The 15317-nt window shown below is 36.2% G+C and overlaps 1 protein-coding gene across 5 annotated transcripts in view; it reads left to right on the forward strand.

The window, feature by feature from the left end:
- The window catches only part of UPP1 (uridine phosphorylase 1), a 30005-nt gene extending 18749 nt beyond the window's left edge, over positions 1 to 11256 (forward strand). For 2 of the 5 annotated variants that reach the window (XM_043976042.1, XM_043976041.1), the window contains 4 exons: positions 3685 to 3799; positions 6670 to 6879; positions 6973 to 7119; positions 10980 to 11255. In XM_043976042.1, coding sequence (XP_043831977.1) covers positions 3685 to 3799; positions 6670 to 6879; positions 6973 to 7119; positions 10980 to 11122 — 615 coding nt within the window. In that variant the 3' untranslated portion in view covers positions 11123 to 11255. Of the gene's footprint in view, positions 1 to 3684; positions 3800 to 6669; positions 6880 to 6972; positions 7120 to 10979 lie in introns of all 5 variants that reach the window. The other 3 variants (XM_043976043.1, XM_043976044.1, XM_043976046.1) reach the window with 2 other exon arrangements.
- The last annotated feature ends 4061 nt before the right edge of the window (positions 11257 to 15317 follow it).

Raw genomic sequence — 15317 nt, forward strand, 5'->3', positions numbered from 1 at the left:
CCTCCATGAGGGTTAAGTGACTTGCCCAGGGTCACACAGTTAATAATTGTCAAGTGTTTGTGTCCACATTTGAACTCAGGTCCTGAATCCAGGGCCAGTGCTTTATCTACTGTGCCACCTAGCTACCCCCCCTTAATTTACTTATTTATTTACCCATTTATTTATTTATTTAGCCATCCATCCATTCATTTATTTAAAGTCATAACTTTCTTGCTGTGAAAGATGTGGAAACTGAGGTGTTAACTGATTTGCTCAATCACATGAGTATTGTTTTAGTGACAAAACCCTGATGCTGTTATTTTTCATCCAGTTCTCTTTGAGTTATTTCATTTGAAGTTTTGACACTATTAAAAATAACTAATACTATCAGATGATCATATTGAAATTTGAAACAAGCAAGAGAAATCTCCCCTAGTCCTCATTTTAAAAAATAAAAGTATTTTATTATTTTCTGGTTACATGTAGAAATAGTTTTCAACATTTGTTTATATGAGATTTCCAATTTCAAATTTTTCTCCCTCCCTCCCCTCCTTCCCCCCCTCTACACAGCAGGTAATCTGATATAGGTTATATATACATAATAACATTAAACATATTTCTGCATTAGTTATGTTATAAGAGAAGAATCAGAGCAAAAAGGAAAAACTTCAAAACAGAAAACCAACAGCACCAAAAACAAAAGAAATAGTATGGTCCAAATCAGCATCCATACTCCACAGTTCCCTTTTTAAAATTTTTTTCCCCTGGATTTGGAGAGCCTTTTCCATCATTAGTCCTTTGGAACTTTCTTGTATCATTGTATTGGTGAGAAGAATCTAGTCTATCACAGTTGATCAACACATAATATTGATGATACTGTATACAATGTTCTTCTGGTTCTGCTCATCTCACTCAATCATCAGTTCATGCAAGTCCTTCCAGGTTTCTCTGAACTCCACCTGCTCATTGTTTTTTATAGCACAATAGAATTCTATTACATTCATATACCACAACTTGTTCAGCCATTCCCCAATTGATGGACACCCCCTCAATTTCCAATTCCTTGCCACCACAAGAAGAGCAGCTATATTTTTGTACATGTGGGTCCTTTTCCCTTTTTTATGATCTCTTTGGGCAAAAGACTCAAAAGTGGTACTGCTGGGTCAAAGGGTATACACAGCTTTATAGCCCTTTGAGCATAATTCCAAATTGAGTCCTCATTTTTTGATTTAATGTCTAGATAATATAAAAGTATCATAGAGGCAAGATGGTGTAGTAGATAGAGTGTTGGACTTGGAGTGAGGGAGACCTTTGTTCAAAGCTTGCCTCAGATACCACTTGAATGACCTGGGGCAAACCACTGAACTCTGGACCTCAGATTCCTCATCTATATACTTTATTTTTTATTATTTTATTAAGTATTAATCAATTTACTATAAAATGAGATTTGTTGTTGTTAAGTCACTTCAGTTATGTCCAACTCTTCATGACCCCATTTTGGGGTTTTCTTGGTAAAGATACTGGAGTGGTTTGCCATTTAGTTCTTCAGCTCATTTTTTTAAAATTAAAGTTTTTATAAATTTGGAATAAAACAACCACTTCCATAACATAGTATAGTAAAAAAAAAGATGATTATACATGAAACTGCTCATCTATTATGTACAACTTGCTATTTCCTTTAAATACATAATAATGTTATCATGGAAGTTTTTTTTCCTCCTCCCCACTGATGACTTCCATTAGACACAAATAGGTTTATATGTGTAATATTATTCTATATGCTATTTATCTGGGTGCAGATAGTATCTTTCTTCATATGTCCTTTATAATTAATTTGGGTATTTATAATAGTCAGAATTACTTATTTGCTCAAAGCTATTCTGAAAACAATATTGATGTCACTGTATACAATTTCTCTTGGTTTTGCTCATTTTGTTCTTCATTATTTCATGCCAGTCTTTTCATGTTTTTCTAAGATCATTGGGCTCATAATTTCTTATAGCACAGTAGTATTCCATCACAGTCACATACCACAATTTGTTCAACCATCAATTAGGAATCAATAGCATGCCCCTTTCAGAAAGTGTCAACCAGACTACAAGGTGTCTGTTATTCCTTGGAAAGTGCTAACCACTGGACTTTCTAGAGGATATTAGTACACATGTTAGACCACCTGGTCTGACATAACTTGTGGTTAGCAACTTCAGCATTGACCAATGAGAAATGAGATACGAATTTTGTTGCCCAAGATTGTGTAGGCTGATCACTTCCTCTTTACTGACTATAAAAGAACTGCTGGGACTGTCAGATCCATCCTTGGCTACTGGGAAGCCTTGGATCTTATTTATTGGAAATTGCTAGTTTTGCTAATGGGCAGCTAAATGGCTCAGTGGGTTGAGCAGTGGACCTGGAGTCAGAAAGAGACCCCCAGTTCAAATCTGACTTCAGACACTCACTATCTCTGTAACCCTGGGCGAGTCACTTGACCTCTGCTTGCCTCAGTTTCCTTTTCTGTAAAATGAGCTGGAGAAGGAAATGGCAAACCACACCACTATCTTTGCCAAGAAAACTACTTGGCAGTATGGTCCACAGGTCATGGATAGTTGGACAAAACTGAATAACAACAAAGTTTTGCAAATAAATTCATTGTGCTTATTACTTTTTCAGTTTCTCTTTATCACATATTGTGTGTGTGTGTGTGTGTGTGAGTGAAAATTGGGGTTAAGTAACTTGCCCAGGGTCACACAGCTAGTAAGTGTCAAGTGTCTGAGGCTGGATTGAGTACTCCTGACTCCGGGTCCCGTGCTCTATCTACTGCACCACTTAGCTGCCCCTTTATCACAATAGGTTGAACTCACTGATTTCTAAGGTCCCTTCCAATTCTAAAATCTATTACATCTATGAACTTCCTTATGAATCTGTGATTCTAATGTGTATATATGGTGACATGTCCAATATACAAATTAGACTTAACCTCAACTATCCTAATGAAAGCTTCCAAACTTCAGATAAGTGTTTCAAAGTCCCTAAGAGATTCAGAGTTTGAGACTGTCACAAAGTTAAAGGAAGCTGGTGGTTACGTAGAGAGTAAAGCAGCAAGATTAGAAATAGCAGGGGCTATCCTGCCAGCATCATTAGAAATGATAGCTTGACAGGAAGAGGAAACAGAAGAACTGTAAAATCATAGTTGCATAGGGCTGTCTTGGAGAGGGTTGTTTGCTGGAGAACTGTTGTTGGATAACAACACAGCACAACAATGGATATTTGTGGCCTCGATTCAGTCATCAAGCAAAGGATAACTATTCCATATCCTCTGTTTAAGAGGACAGAGATGTGAGTTACACGTTTTAGGTGGATTTCCACAAAAAGTGTTTTGGATAAAACCAGTGTTGGTGCTACAAAGGGTAAGCTTCAGTCGTTGGGAAGATTTGCTTATCTGTAGAACAGCCATTTCTGTCACTGTCGGGCAAATAAGGTTATTATAATGGCATCGTCACCATTTAAGTAGACTTTATTAAATATAACTAATTGACAAGAGATAATATATAAGAACACACAAAAGGCAAAGAATATTGAATTGTGTGATAAGACAAAGGATTTTAAATTCCAAAGTAATAATTTGGTTAATGTTTACAGTTTGAAATCCTATTCAAGATAATATACTGTATTTCTAATAATTAAGTTTATATATATTATTATTTTCAGCATGGTATGGGAATTCCTTCCATTGGGATCATGTTACATGAACTCATCAAGTTACTGTATCATGCCAAGTGTTCTGATGTTGTCATCATTCGCATCGGCACATGTGGTGGAATAGGTATCTTCTCTAAATATACTTGATTTTTTCTATCAGCTTGGTTCGAATATAGTGATATATGGCCACAGCAATGTATTATTTGTTTACACTATTAAATCTACAATAGTATAGAATTTACTTTTTGGAAATCTTGGACCATGTCCAAACATTTTTATTACTGGAAGCATTTCCTTTTAGAGTTTCACTTATAGTATGTGATGCAGCTTCACTTGTAGCAGCATCATTGCTGTAGGAGGACATTTGCCTATATGCAGAAGCCTGCCCCTTTGCAGATGGTTACACATGTTGGAAAGAAGTCAGATATGATGGGCTCTGCTTTTGAGAACTTTTTTGGGCTGATTAAAACCATCCAGATTCAGCTCATTCACTAGCTAAGCATAGTCAAGTTCTGTCCAACTGGAAATTAGAGTACCTAATTTCCCCAGCATTTTTAAAGTTGCAACAAAGTTCTCCAAGCCTGGCTTGTTTTTAGGTCTCTCCTAATGATTTTATTGTTTAACTAATTACCTTATGTTAGAGTTAATGTGATATTTGCATTTCTAGGAACTTTCTTTCAGTGCTTTGCATAATAGCATTTCCTTTGGTTTTGAATGACTGTTGATTTTCAAAATTCCCCAAATTGAGCAGAATCTGTCTAAATTGAGTCTACCATAGGTAGGTTTCTGCATGAAGATTAAGATGTATACATTTGATATTCATCAATATACTATCCATAAAATGTAAGTTCAAGGCAGTATAAACTTACTGTCCAAATATAATACTCACATTTATTACTAAAATATTTATAGTTATTTTTTCTTAAATTTAGTAATGAACCATAGCCTCCACTCATACTGAATATATTCTTGAATGTGGCAGGTTGTGGGTTAGGATAAAAAGATATTTCATTTGAAGGGAAGAGTGAAGCAAAGCCAAAAGCCTCAGAGTTGAACTTTATAACACTTGAGGCAGGCATTTGGACAGTGGCATTTGGCTTTCAGGTTTTGTGAGCTAAGGAAAGACAAAAGGAAAACACTTTGGGTTACTTTGCTTTTTCAGCAATACAAAACACACCCACATTTTTGTATGTCGGAGGAAAGCTTTTGCCTTTAAGTTTGAGTAGGGATTTACCACACTGTCTAGTTTGAATGGAATTTTTTTGTCCACGGTTCTCAACACCTGGGAGGAACTACATTAATGTAAATCTGGGCTTTCCTTTCTTTCATTCTGATAATTCAATCCTTAGGGATTAATAGATTAATGGACAATTAAACATGTCAACTAGTTGTATTTCAAATATATCTTTTAAATAAAATTCAGACAGGTTTTGAATCTTCATTCAAAAATGGTAAACCCAGATTATCTGTAAACTACTACAGATGACTTACTTTCCAGATTATCTGGTTTCATTGAATTATATTTCATAAACTCAGAGAACCATACAAAGTTAGCATTAAAAAAAGAGGAAACTTAAGAACCATGTAAGCCATCCTCCCTAACCTCCCATTATTTTCCAAAGGGGGAAACTGACCTAGAGAAGGGAAGTGATTTGTCTAATTCATGGTCAAATCTATTGTCTATTATTATTGATTCAAGGGAAAGCATTAGGTACTAGATTTGCTCAACAAGCATTGATTAAGAATGCCGGACACTGTGCTAGACTCTAAAGATACAGAGACAACAATTAAAGTCCGTGTTTGCAAGGAGTTTACTCTCTATTGAAAACAACATGCACATATATAAGTAATTATAAAATATATGCTAAGAAATTTGAGGGAAGGTCACTATCAATGGGGAGGGTATTTGTTATGAATGGTTTTCCTATAGGAGGTGATAACAAACTAAGCTTTGGAGAAAGCTCCCCTAAGAGATAGAAGTGAGAATGTCAGGTGATTTGGGGAGAGAATGTGTTAACCTTGGTCTTTCAAGAGACACTAAAATCAGAGTTGTTCCTGTGGGATAATTTCTCTGAAGTTTATTTCATCTGAATGTTCCAGAGGCTGAGGGGCAAGAATCTCTAAGGTAATAGAGGCTTCCTTGAAGTTAGACTTAGTCCAATTTGTACAGCCCGACTTTCTGGTATCAAAGGTTATTATTTTTTTTTCTGGGGATATGTTTCCTTTACAATCACACTATACAGGTTTATTCGTTTTCTCCATATATTGATAAAGCACTTTAGAAATTATTTATAAACAATAGTCCACTATACCTCCTTTGTTGTACTGTTAACTTCATTGATGGGAGTGTCAATAAATAAAGAATAGCAATTCAATATACCCAAGGGAGCCAAAGCTAGTATTCTGCATTTTATATTGATAATGTGATGGTTCCTTACTAGCTTTAGAGTGAACCTAGTCCCTTCCCTGTTAGCAGTAGGCTGGAGGCCTGGACCATCATTCTGCCTTCCACTGTGGAAGGGGAGGACAATAGTTGCAGAAGGGAAGTTACAGGGCAGTATAGTTATCCCTTCCACATCTTGACTTTCCCCATTGTGGTTTTGATTTTGATATATCTTGCATTGGCATAAGAAATTAAATGGGAATTTGCGGGGAGTTTTTGGAAGCCACAGATGACAAATGAAGACCAGCAGATGACACAGAACTTAGGAACAATTACTTTACCCAAATTTTACAATAAGGTACTGTAAACACCCGATAAAAGAAAAAGAAAAAAAATCAGATTTGTTCTCTGGTACAAAGGGAGGACCACAAATTTTTACAAGAATTTTCTGGATCTTGGGTGGGGGGTACACCATAACCCCTGTGATGTGGATGGGATAACTGTATGCTTTGAAACAACCCAGGAGATATGTTTCTTTGTCTTTGCATTTGTGCCAACGTTCTTTATTAGGAAATCTTGCTGTATTTGTTAAGAATATACTCTCCTTTTAGGTCTAGAACCTGGTTCGGTTGTGCTAACTAGACAAGCTACAGATTCTTGCTTCAAACCTGAATTTGAACAAATTGTTTTGGGGAAGCCCATAGTCCGAAGTACCGACCTCAGTGATGACCTAAATCAGGAATTAATGGAGTGTGCCAAGGAGATAAATGAGTTTAACACTGTTATGGGAAACACCATGTGTACTTTAGACTTCTATGAAGGTAAGGTTACTGTTTGCTTTGTGGATTTAAATAAAGTAGAAAATAGGACACATACCAAAGGACCCTCATGTATTTCCTTGATGTACTTCCTAGGCCAAGCGCGCTTGGATGGTGCTTTCTGCTCATATACGGACAAGGAGAAGCAAGAGTATTTACAGGCGGCTTACGCTGCTGGAATCAGAAACATTGAGATGGAATCTTCTATCTTTGCAGCCATGTGTGGTGCCAGTGGCATCAAAGGTATGTTTCTCTTCTCAGCCATGCACCCACAGTATTGTTTCAATGGAATTTTCCCCACTAGATTATGACAAAGAACCATAAGATAAACATGTAAAGCATCTGGATGCAAAATTTAAAATGAAGTCAAATATGGATAAATCCCTTATGTGAAACACAATGAATTGTTTGTGTTCTTTTGAACATGTTTGTAAGTTGGACTTCATTTCTCCATTAAAAAGTTTTTAATACATGGCAATTAGATTCTCAGTTCATAAAAGACTTATTGAACCAAAAATGTAGCTGGATTAGTATAGTTATTACATGAAATCAAATACCAGTAAATAACTGGGATGGGCAGTATTTTGTTTTGATCTGGATATTTGGGACTGTTTAGATGTAACTCTAATGTTAAGTGTCTTGTATATGTGAACCTAAAATAATTCCGATCAGGTTTGGTTTGTATCCGAAAAATCTTGCAGCTTTTTGACCAAAGTTGATTATACTTTGGCCCTAAAATGCTTTTGCATAATCAGATTTCACAGAATTATCAGCAGTAGAATTTGAATTCTAGTGAGCCATTCAAATTAGATGATCCAAAGTTGTCATTTCCTGGATTAGGAAAATGAGGCCTCATTAAGTGGAAGTTGTTTGCTTAAGGTCATACAAGTAGTTAATTGGTGGAGCCAGGAGTAGACTTGACCTTGAGTAGAAAGAACAAGACAGAACAAAAAGCCTAGCCCTATATCTTGAGTCTACCACAGGTTTGGGATTAGAAGGAAGGAAAAAGGAACAAGTATTTTAAACATTTTTAAAGTGCCTACTCTGTGCCAGGTACTCTGTTAAGTACTTTACAAATATAACCTCATTTATTCCTCAGCAGAAACCTTGTGAGATAGGTGCTTTTATTATTTCCATCTTACATTTGAGGAAACTGAGGCAGTGGATTTTAGGTGATTTGCCAACAATCACACAGCAAGTGTCTGGGGTCATACTTGAACTCAGGTTTTCTTAACTCCAGGATCAGTGCTCTATCCATTTTGCCATCTAGTGGCCACTAGTTACATCTCATTTACTTAACAGTTTATTTGCTGAAATATTTCCCCTGACCCTTCTCTCCTGCTAAAATTTGAACCCTTTTCTATGTTAGTTGAAAAAAGGTAGGGGGAGGGGGAACCATACCTGTTTTGATATGAAGTAAAGGAATGAAGTTTGGTGAAAGGTCACACTGAATTTGAAATGAGGGGATCTGGGTTTTGGATCCCAGTCCTGCCACTTGTATGACTTTGGGTGAATAGCTTCACCTTTCTGGGCCTTATTTTTTTTTTTCATCTGCAAAATAAGGGAGATGGCTTTTAAAGTCTCTTGCATCTCTGAATCTCTGATCTTGTGATTCTCTAGCATTCTCTCTACTCTGCTGCCAACTCTGGCCTTCATTCTGGGGTCTGTGCATGCAGCTTCAGTTTTCCATTGGAGTCCTTTGGAATCAGTCAACTAGCTTTGAAAGCACTAGGAAAATCAGGATTGCCTGATTCTACATTTCAAAGAAAGCATGAATTAAACTAGCTTTTTGTTTCATTTCTTTTGCATATCAAATTGGGAAAATGCCTTTAAGCCAAGTGGTTTCAATTTTACTATGCACCATAAGAGTATTCTTTGTTTAATGGAGTAGCTGTGTTCCAATAACATTTGCTATAAAGTACATTTTAAAAAAGTGAATTTCATTTTCCTTCTGACTTTTATTATAATGACTAGAGATGGGTTCCACTTGAAAAATATTGACCTGCGGGCTTAAAACATTTTCAAATAGTTTGAGGGAAAAACAATAACTCTCTATTAAAAATTTAAATGACATAATAGAGGCAGTAAGAATGTGCTATACTCCAAATAAGACACTGAGAGTGAATTACAGCCAAGGACGAGAAATCCTGGCATTGTGATTCTGTGCCTCTCCCATCATAGGGGAGCCTTTATTCCCTTTGTAAAAGTAGCAGTGGCTGAAGTTTCAGCAGTTTTCACCAGCCTTAGATCACCATTATCCTCTAACTTTTAATCCAGAGTAATCAACTATCCATAGTATCAACTATCTGTATTTATTATAACGAATAGGAGGAGCTGCTCTGACATTTGGTTAATGTCTGCCACTGGTCAGCAAATTATTATAATGTGTTTGTATTAACTATCCTGCCCCCAACCTAAGGCTTTGTTTATTTAATTGAAATCTAATGTCTGTGCTCAGGGGGATTTAGATAAATAGATGGATAGATACATACACACACACACACACACACACACACACAATTTTAGCCTTGGAAAGTGCTGCTGTTTACAGATTTTTGGAGTTTAAATGGGAGATCGAGGCATTTCAGCTGGCTGTGTGGTAACAGGGATGAAATGGTGGCAAAGAAGCTCTAAATTCCTATTAGCATTTTATGGGTGCTGTTTATCAAAATAATTTTTTAGCTTGATGAATTCCTTAAACATGAAATTCCAGTAAAGGAAGATTTACTGGATATTCCTCTTTGGCATAGTAATAAGTAGAATTTATTATTTCTAATACTAGAAAGACATATTGAAAGTAATCTAAACACAAGGGTTGTTTTTTGTTTGTTTGTTTGTTTTTACATTTACCTTACCACTATTTTACACAATAAATGGGAAGTGAATTGAGTAAGTGGGAGGTTGGTTTAAATTAGGGGCTTCTTAATCTGGAGTGTGAATTTTTTTTAATAACTGCTTTTCAATATAATTATTTTATTGTAATCCTATGTATTTAATTTAATTTAAAAACATTATTCAGAGAAGGGGTCTCAAGCTTCATTATACTGACAAAACAGATCCATGACACAAAAAATGGTTGAAATCTCTAGGTTTAAATGAATGCTCTTTGCAATGTGGACCAATTAGGAGAGATACCTTCCATAAACACATTAGTGGTACCTTAATTACTTTCTGCCACTGGGGTTCCTCCACCTAGGGAATATGATGGTTGATCAGACTTTTAGGGGAAGACAGTTTTCAGGTAATCTTTATAGTTGAGAGTTTTAAAAGGTACTTCTGAAAATCTCTAGTTAAATGTTAGTATTTATAGAAGGTCTATTATTTAATGAGAGCTGAGAGGAGAGACTACAGACTATTTAAATCATTCATTTGAAAACTAAAGAAATATTCAAGAATATCATGGCACTTAAAATGCATGATAAATTTTGTTCACAAGCTTAGAAAAAAAGTATCGTATATTTGTTTTACTTTTACCTTTTATATCTTGGTCTTTGTGAACTAGAAAGGGTTAACTAGATGATTTCCAAGGTTCCTTCTAGCTCTTAAAATGCCATATGGTTCTAAGGGTGAAAATTAAGAGGAAAATGTATTTATACATTTAAAACTTATTTTTATCTATCACATTAAAAGAGAATATGAAAGAAACTATTTGTGTAGAATAAATATCTTCTAAAAATGTTCAGTGTTTTTATATTCAATTATGTATCACATATTTCAGGAAAGACTGGTCTTGACTGGTAGGCAAGGAAGCATACGCCTATAGAGTTCATTTTGTACTGAGGGTGGAGGGTGGAGGGAAAAGGAGTGAATAATAGTAGAGTGTCAAGGAAGGGGGAGGAAACAAAGACTCCTGGCATCATCTCAGTGGCATCCAGGGTTCTTCTTAAACCAGACACTATTGACTTATCCTGTATTGATTCTTCCATGATTCTTCCAAGGCCCAATCTGAATGATTGCCCAATTTTCCCAACAATTTTGGTGCCATTTGGCAACAAAGAAGATAATGGTTTTCATATATGTTGTTTTACTTCATTTTGAAGGACATCGAAGAACTACCTTTTGATTTAATGTGCTCTCTCTCTCTCTCTTTCTTTCTTTCGCAGCTGCTGTTGTGTGTGTTACCCTTCTAAATCGTCTCAAGGGAGATCAGATTAGCAGCTCTCATGAGGTGCTTCTCGAGTATCAGAAGAGACCACAGAAATTAGTAGGACGCTTCATCAAAAAACGTCTGGGAGGAAAAGCATGAAAATCTTGTGTTTTAAAAAAAAATTAAGAAAATCTTGTAATTATTTGCAATTAAAATAATGGTTCTCAGTTGTATTCTTTTAACATTTTGTAAACTGAAATATCAGATAAAGGTGACTTATTCTTATATATGACTGTCATAGTCCTTAAGCAAAAATTAGGAGGATGCTATATTTTTTCCTTTGGAGAAGAGTCTGGCCCATCCAAGGTTTCTGTTTGTTAAATTTACTATAGGACACCATTTTAAGGGAGTTTAACCTGAAGGAAGCAAAAATCCACTTAAATATTCTTAATATAGCCAGTAGAGGGTGCCATGGGCATCAGACAATTATTGTTCTTACGCTCCTATGGGCAATAGGTTATCACTCACCCATTGGCTCTGATCTGTTCATTAGGCTAGTAGGGTTCTGATGTCATGTCTAGAGGGGATGTGTGTGTGTGTGTGTGTGTGTGTGTGTGTGTATACATGCACACTAATGAAATCACTTGATTTATATACCCCTACCTATTAACCATACCCTCCTTCCCTTCATAGCTGGCTATTGAAAAAGCTTTAGTAAAATGCCATTACCCAAGTAAACAGTTTAATTGGAATAGATAAAAGGTAATAAAAATGGAATCATTTCTTGAAGATAACATAGATTGCAGTCAGCTACTTCTGGAGGCAAATTCCTGGACCTAGCTACATCTAGAGGCAAAATCATTTTCTAGGCTGGAGTTAGCATTACTCTTGTCTTCCAGCCTGGGAAGTTCTGTATCTTATTTTAGATTTCCTGTGTCCCTGTGTTGGGATGAAGATACGAAGTATTAACTCGTGACTGGTTTAGCAAGGGCTGTAGAAACTAATGATTTTTCTGGATTGCAGCTGCATATACAAACAAGAAAGCAGGATGTTGGCTTTAAGGTCCTGGAAACAGTGTTTTCCAAGATTTGGAACTTTTCTGTGCTTTGATCTGTCTCTGAAACCCCAGACCTGAAGTGGACTGCTTATAAAATGCCTTAGAGGCTATTATAACTTTTTTTTTTTGGTAGTACAGTGAGGGTTAAGTGACTTGCCCAGGGTCACACAGCTACTTAAGTCTCAAGTGTCTGAGGCCGGATTTGAACTCAGGTCTTCCTGAGTCCAGGGCTGGTGCTTTATCCACTGTGCCACCTAGTTGCACCAGAGGCTAATATTCTTGTGACCTTAACTGATTGACATAAATCTAATGCCCAAAGCAGCAAGGTGGCAAGAATGGCCCCAGGTGCCTGTGCATCCCTGTTTGTTTCATTTTCACTTTCAAACTCTGAGACCAGCACTTCTCTGTCCCTAGAAATCCACTTTGCTTGGGAAGAATTGATGCTTAAAAGCATCAGAGTCTGGTGTCAAGGAGATCCATATGGCTGAGATCCAGCAAACAGACTTTATCTTACTTGTAATTTTGTTGTTCTAGAATGATCTGGGATGTAGATAACAGTAGCTGCCTTATTTTTTAGCTTTTTGGTTATGATAACCACTGGTCCTGAAGCATTCAAATGGAAAGAATGCATATATATTTAAATTTCTAAATGACTGTAGGCTCCAAATCCATTGGTTTACTGAACTTGAAGGTGGTCTCCTGTTGAGTTCAAAATCCTTAGCTTGTGAGAACAATACCTCAAGTGCTAGCCAGGTGTGGTTACAATGTAATTAACTTGAAGTAGGCTAATCAGCAAAGTCAATCACTCACTTAATCAATTTAGAGTAATCTCCAGGTGAGCCTTTGAGTATCTGCCAAATCCCATTATTTTCTCACAATTCCACAGGATGGTCCTAAGTGGTGAACATTTCTTGACTAATTGAAAGCATAAGTATTACAACATATTAGAAGTAACATTCAACATTCATGTCTATAGGTGACCCATTTTAGTCTTTGATTTAACTGATCACAGTGAATTCTATGCAACAAGTACATTTGTCTTCTGAACCTTATGTTTTGGTCAACTACACTAAGGAATGATTCGACTTAGGGTTATCTATATTGCATATTCTAAAAGGATTTATTTTTAACCCTTATTTCATCAGAGCATTAGATCAAGATCTGAGAGGAACTCTAGAAGTTATGGAATCCAACCCTTTCCTATTACAAATGATGAGATAGTCTCAGAAAGGTTAAATGAGACTTGCCTAATGTCACACATGACATAACTAGGATTTAGCTTCAGATCCTGCAGCTACAAGTTCAACTATCTCCAGCAGCTGTTTACATTCTATTTGGCCTACAATCATACAGTCCATTCAGGATGATGAAATTATATTGTAAGGGATTTAAATATTATTTAGATCTGCCCTTTCCTTTTGTAGATAAGGAATCTGCCAGCCATAGTCCTCATGCTCCTAATACAGGGTTTTTAAAAGAGACTGCCATTGGGGCTCTCTGCATAACACTCTTTCTACTGCACCACATTGCCTCAGAAATACATTATACAGCCTAACAAGCATTTATTAAGTACCAACTGGATATAACTGGGTATACAAAGAAGAAAAATGACACAGTCTTTGCTTTTAATAACAATAGCTGTCACATATAATGCTTCACAGTTATTTATTTTTTTCTTAAAAGTATTTTATTATTTTTAGTGCTTCACATTTAAAAACTATTTTTTAAGTACTATGTTATCTCATTGGAAACTCATAAGCTTTTGATTTGGGCACCAGAGTTATTTTTGTGTCCATTTTACTGAGTAGGAAACTGAGGCTCAGATCTTAGATTTTTTTTCCTTATTCTGAATTTAAAACCTAACTAAAATGAGCACTTCTACATATAAAATAGTGCAAAGAGAATTGTATATAACTTATAAATATTAGCGAGACCTTGTTTTTTCTTTTTAGCATCTAATATGTTTAACATGTAACTTTCAAAGTTGGGTCTTTGCTTGTCAGAAGTGAGAATTATTATTATTTTTTATTTAAATTCTAATTTATTTTTGGTAGGGCAATGAGGGTTAAGTGACTTGCCCAGGGTCACACAGCTAGTAAGTGTCAAGTGTCTGAGGCTGGATTTGAACTCAGGTCCTCCTGAATCCAGGGCCAGTGCTTTATCCAAGAAGTGAGAATTAAATGAAGATCCTTTTGTCTCCAAATTCGGCACTCTAGCCATTTCTCCATATTGTTTCTCATCTAGCTTATGTGCTAATGACATTTAGAGGAAAAAGAGGAAAAAGGTGATGATGGTTTTGTGTATGCAGGTGGGGTATGAGGTGTATACTCAGAGGTGTAGTGGGTCCACCTTGAATTTTCTCTCAAGAGCTGATTGTTGGGGCAGCTAGATGGCACAGTGGATAGAGCACCGGCCCTGGAGTCAGGAGTACCTGAGTTCAAATCCGGCCTCAGACACTTAACACTTACTAGCTGTGTAACCCTGGGCAAGTCACTTAACCCCAATTGCCTCACTTTAAAAAAAAAAAAAAGAGCTAATTGTTGGGGCAGCTAGGTGGTGCAGTGGATAGAGCACTGGCCCTGGAGTCAGGAGGACCTGAGTTCAAATTTGACCTCAGACACTTGGCAACTTACTAGCTGTGTGACCCTGGGCAAGTCACTTAACCCCAATTGCCTCACACATACAAAAAAAAGAACTAATTGTTATATATATATAAACTTTATAATTTACCAAGTGATTTTATATATATATATATAAATATATATATATAAATACACACACATATGTGTGCCAAATATATATACATATACACACATATACACATGCACAGCCTACATATAATATGTCATATATATATATATATACACAGCTAGGTAGCACAGTAGATAGAGCACTAGGCTTGGAGTCAGGAAGACTCATTTTTCTGAGTTTAAATCTGCCCTCAGACATTTACTAGCTGTGTGACCCTGGGCAAATCACTTCCTCTGTAAAATAAGCTGGAAAAGGAAATGGCAATCCACTCGGTATCTTTGCAAGAAAACCCAACATGGGATCATGAAGAGTTTAATGGGACTGAAACAATTGAACAACAACCTATAATATATACATATTTTATTTAACTTTACTTCCTCTCTTGGATTCTGCAATCCAGCCAAATTGATCATATTTCTGTTTCTCACTCATGACACTTTATATCTTTCTTTTTTGTGCCTTTTCACTGCCCATCCCCTATACCTGGAATCCACTGTATCTTCACCTCTGCCTCATAAAAACCCTCTTTCTTCAAGATGTAGCTCA

This window comes from Dromiciops gliroides, chromosome 1 (genome assembly GCF_019393635.1).
Source record: "Dromiciops gliroides isolate mDroGli1 chromosome 1, mDroGli1.pri, whole genome shotgun sequence".
NCBI classification, from domain to species: Eukaryota; Metazoa; Chordata; class Mammalia; order Microbiotheria; family Microbiotheriidae; genus Dromiciops; species Dromiciops gliroides.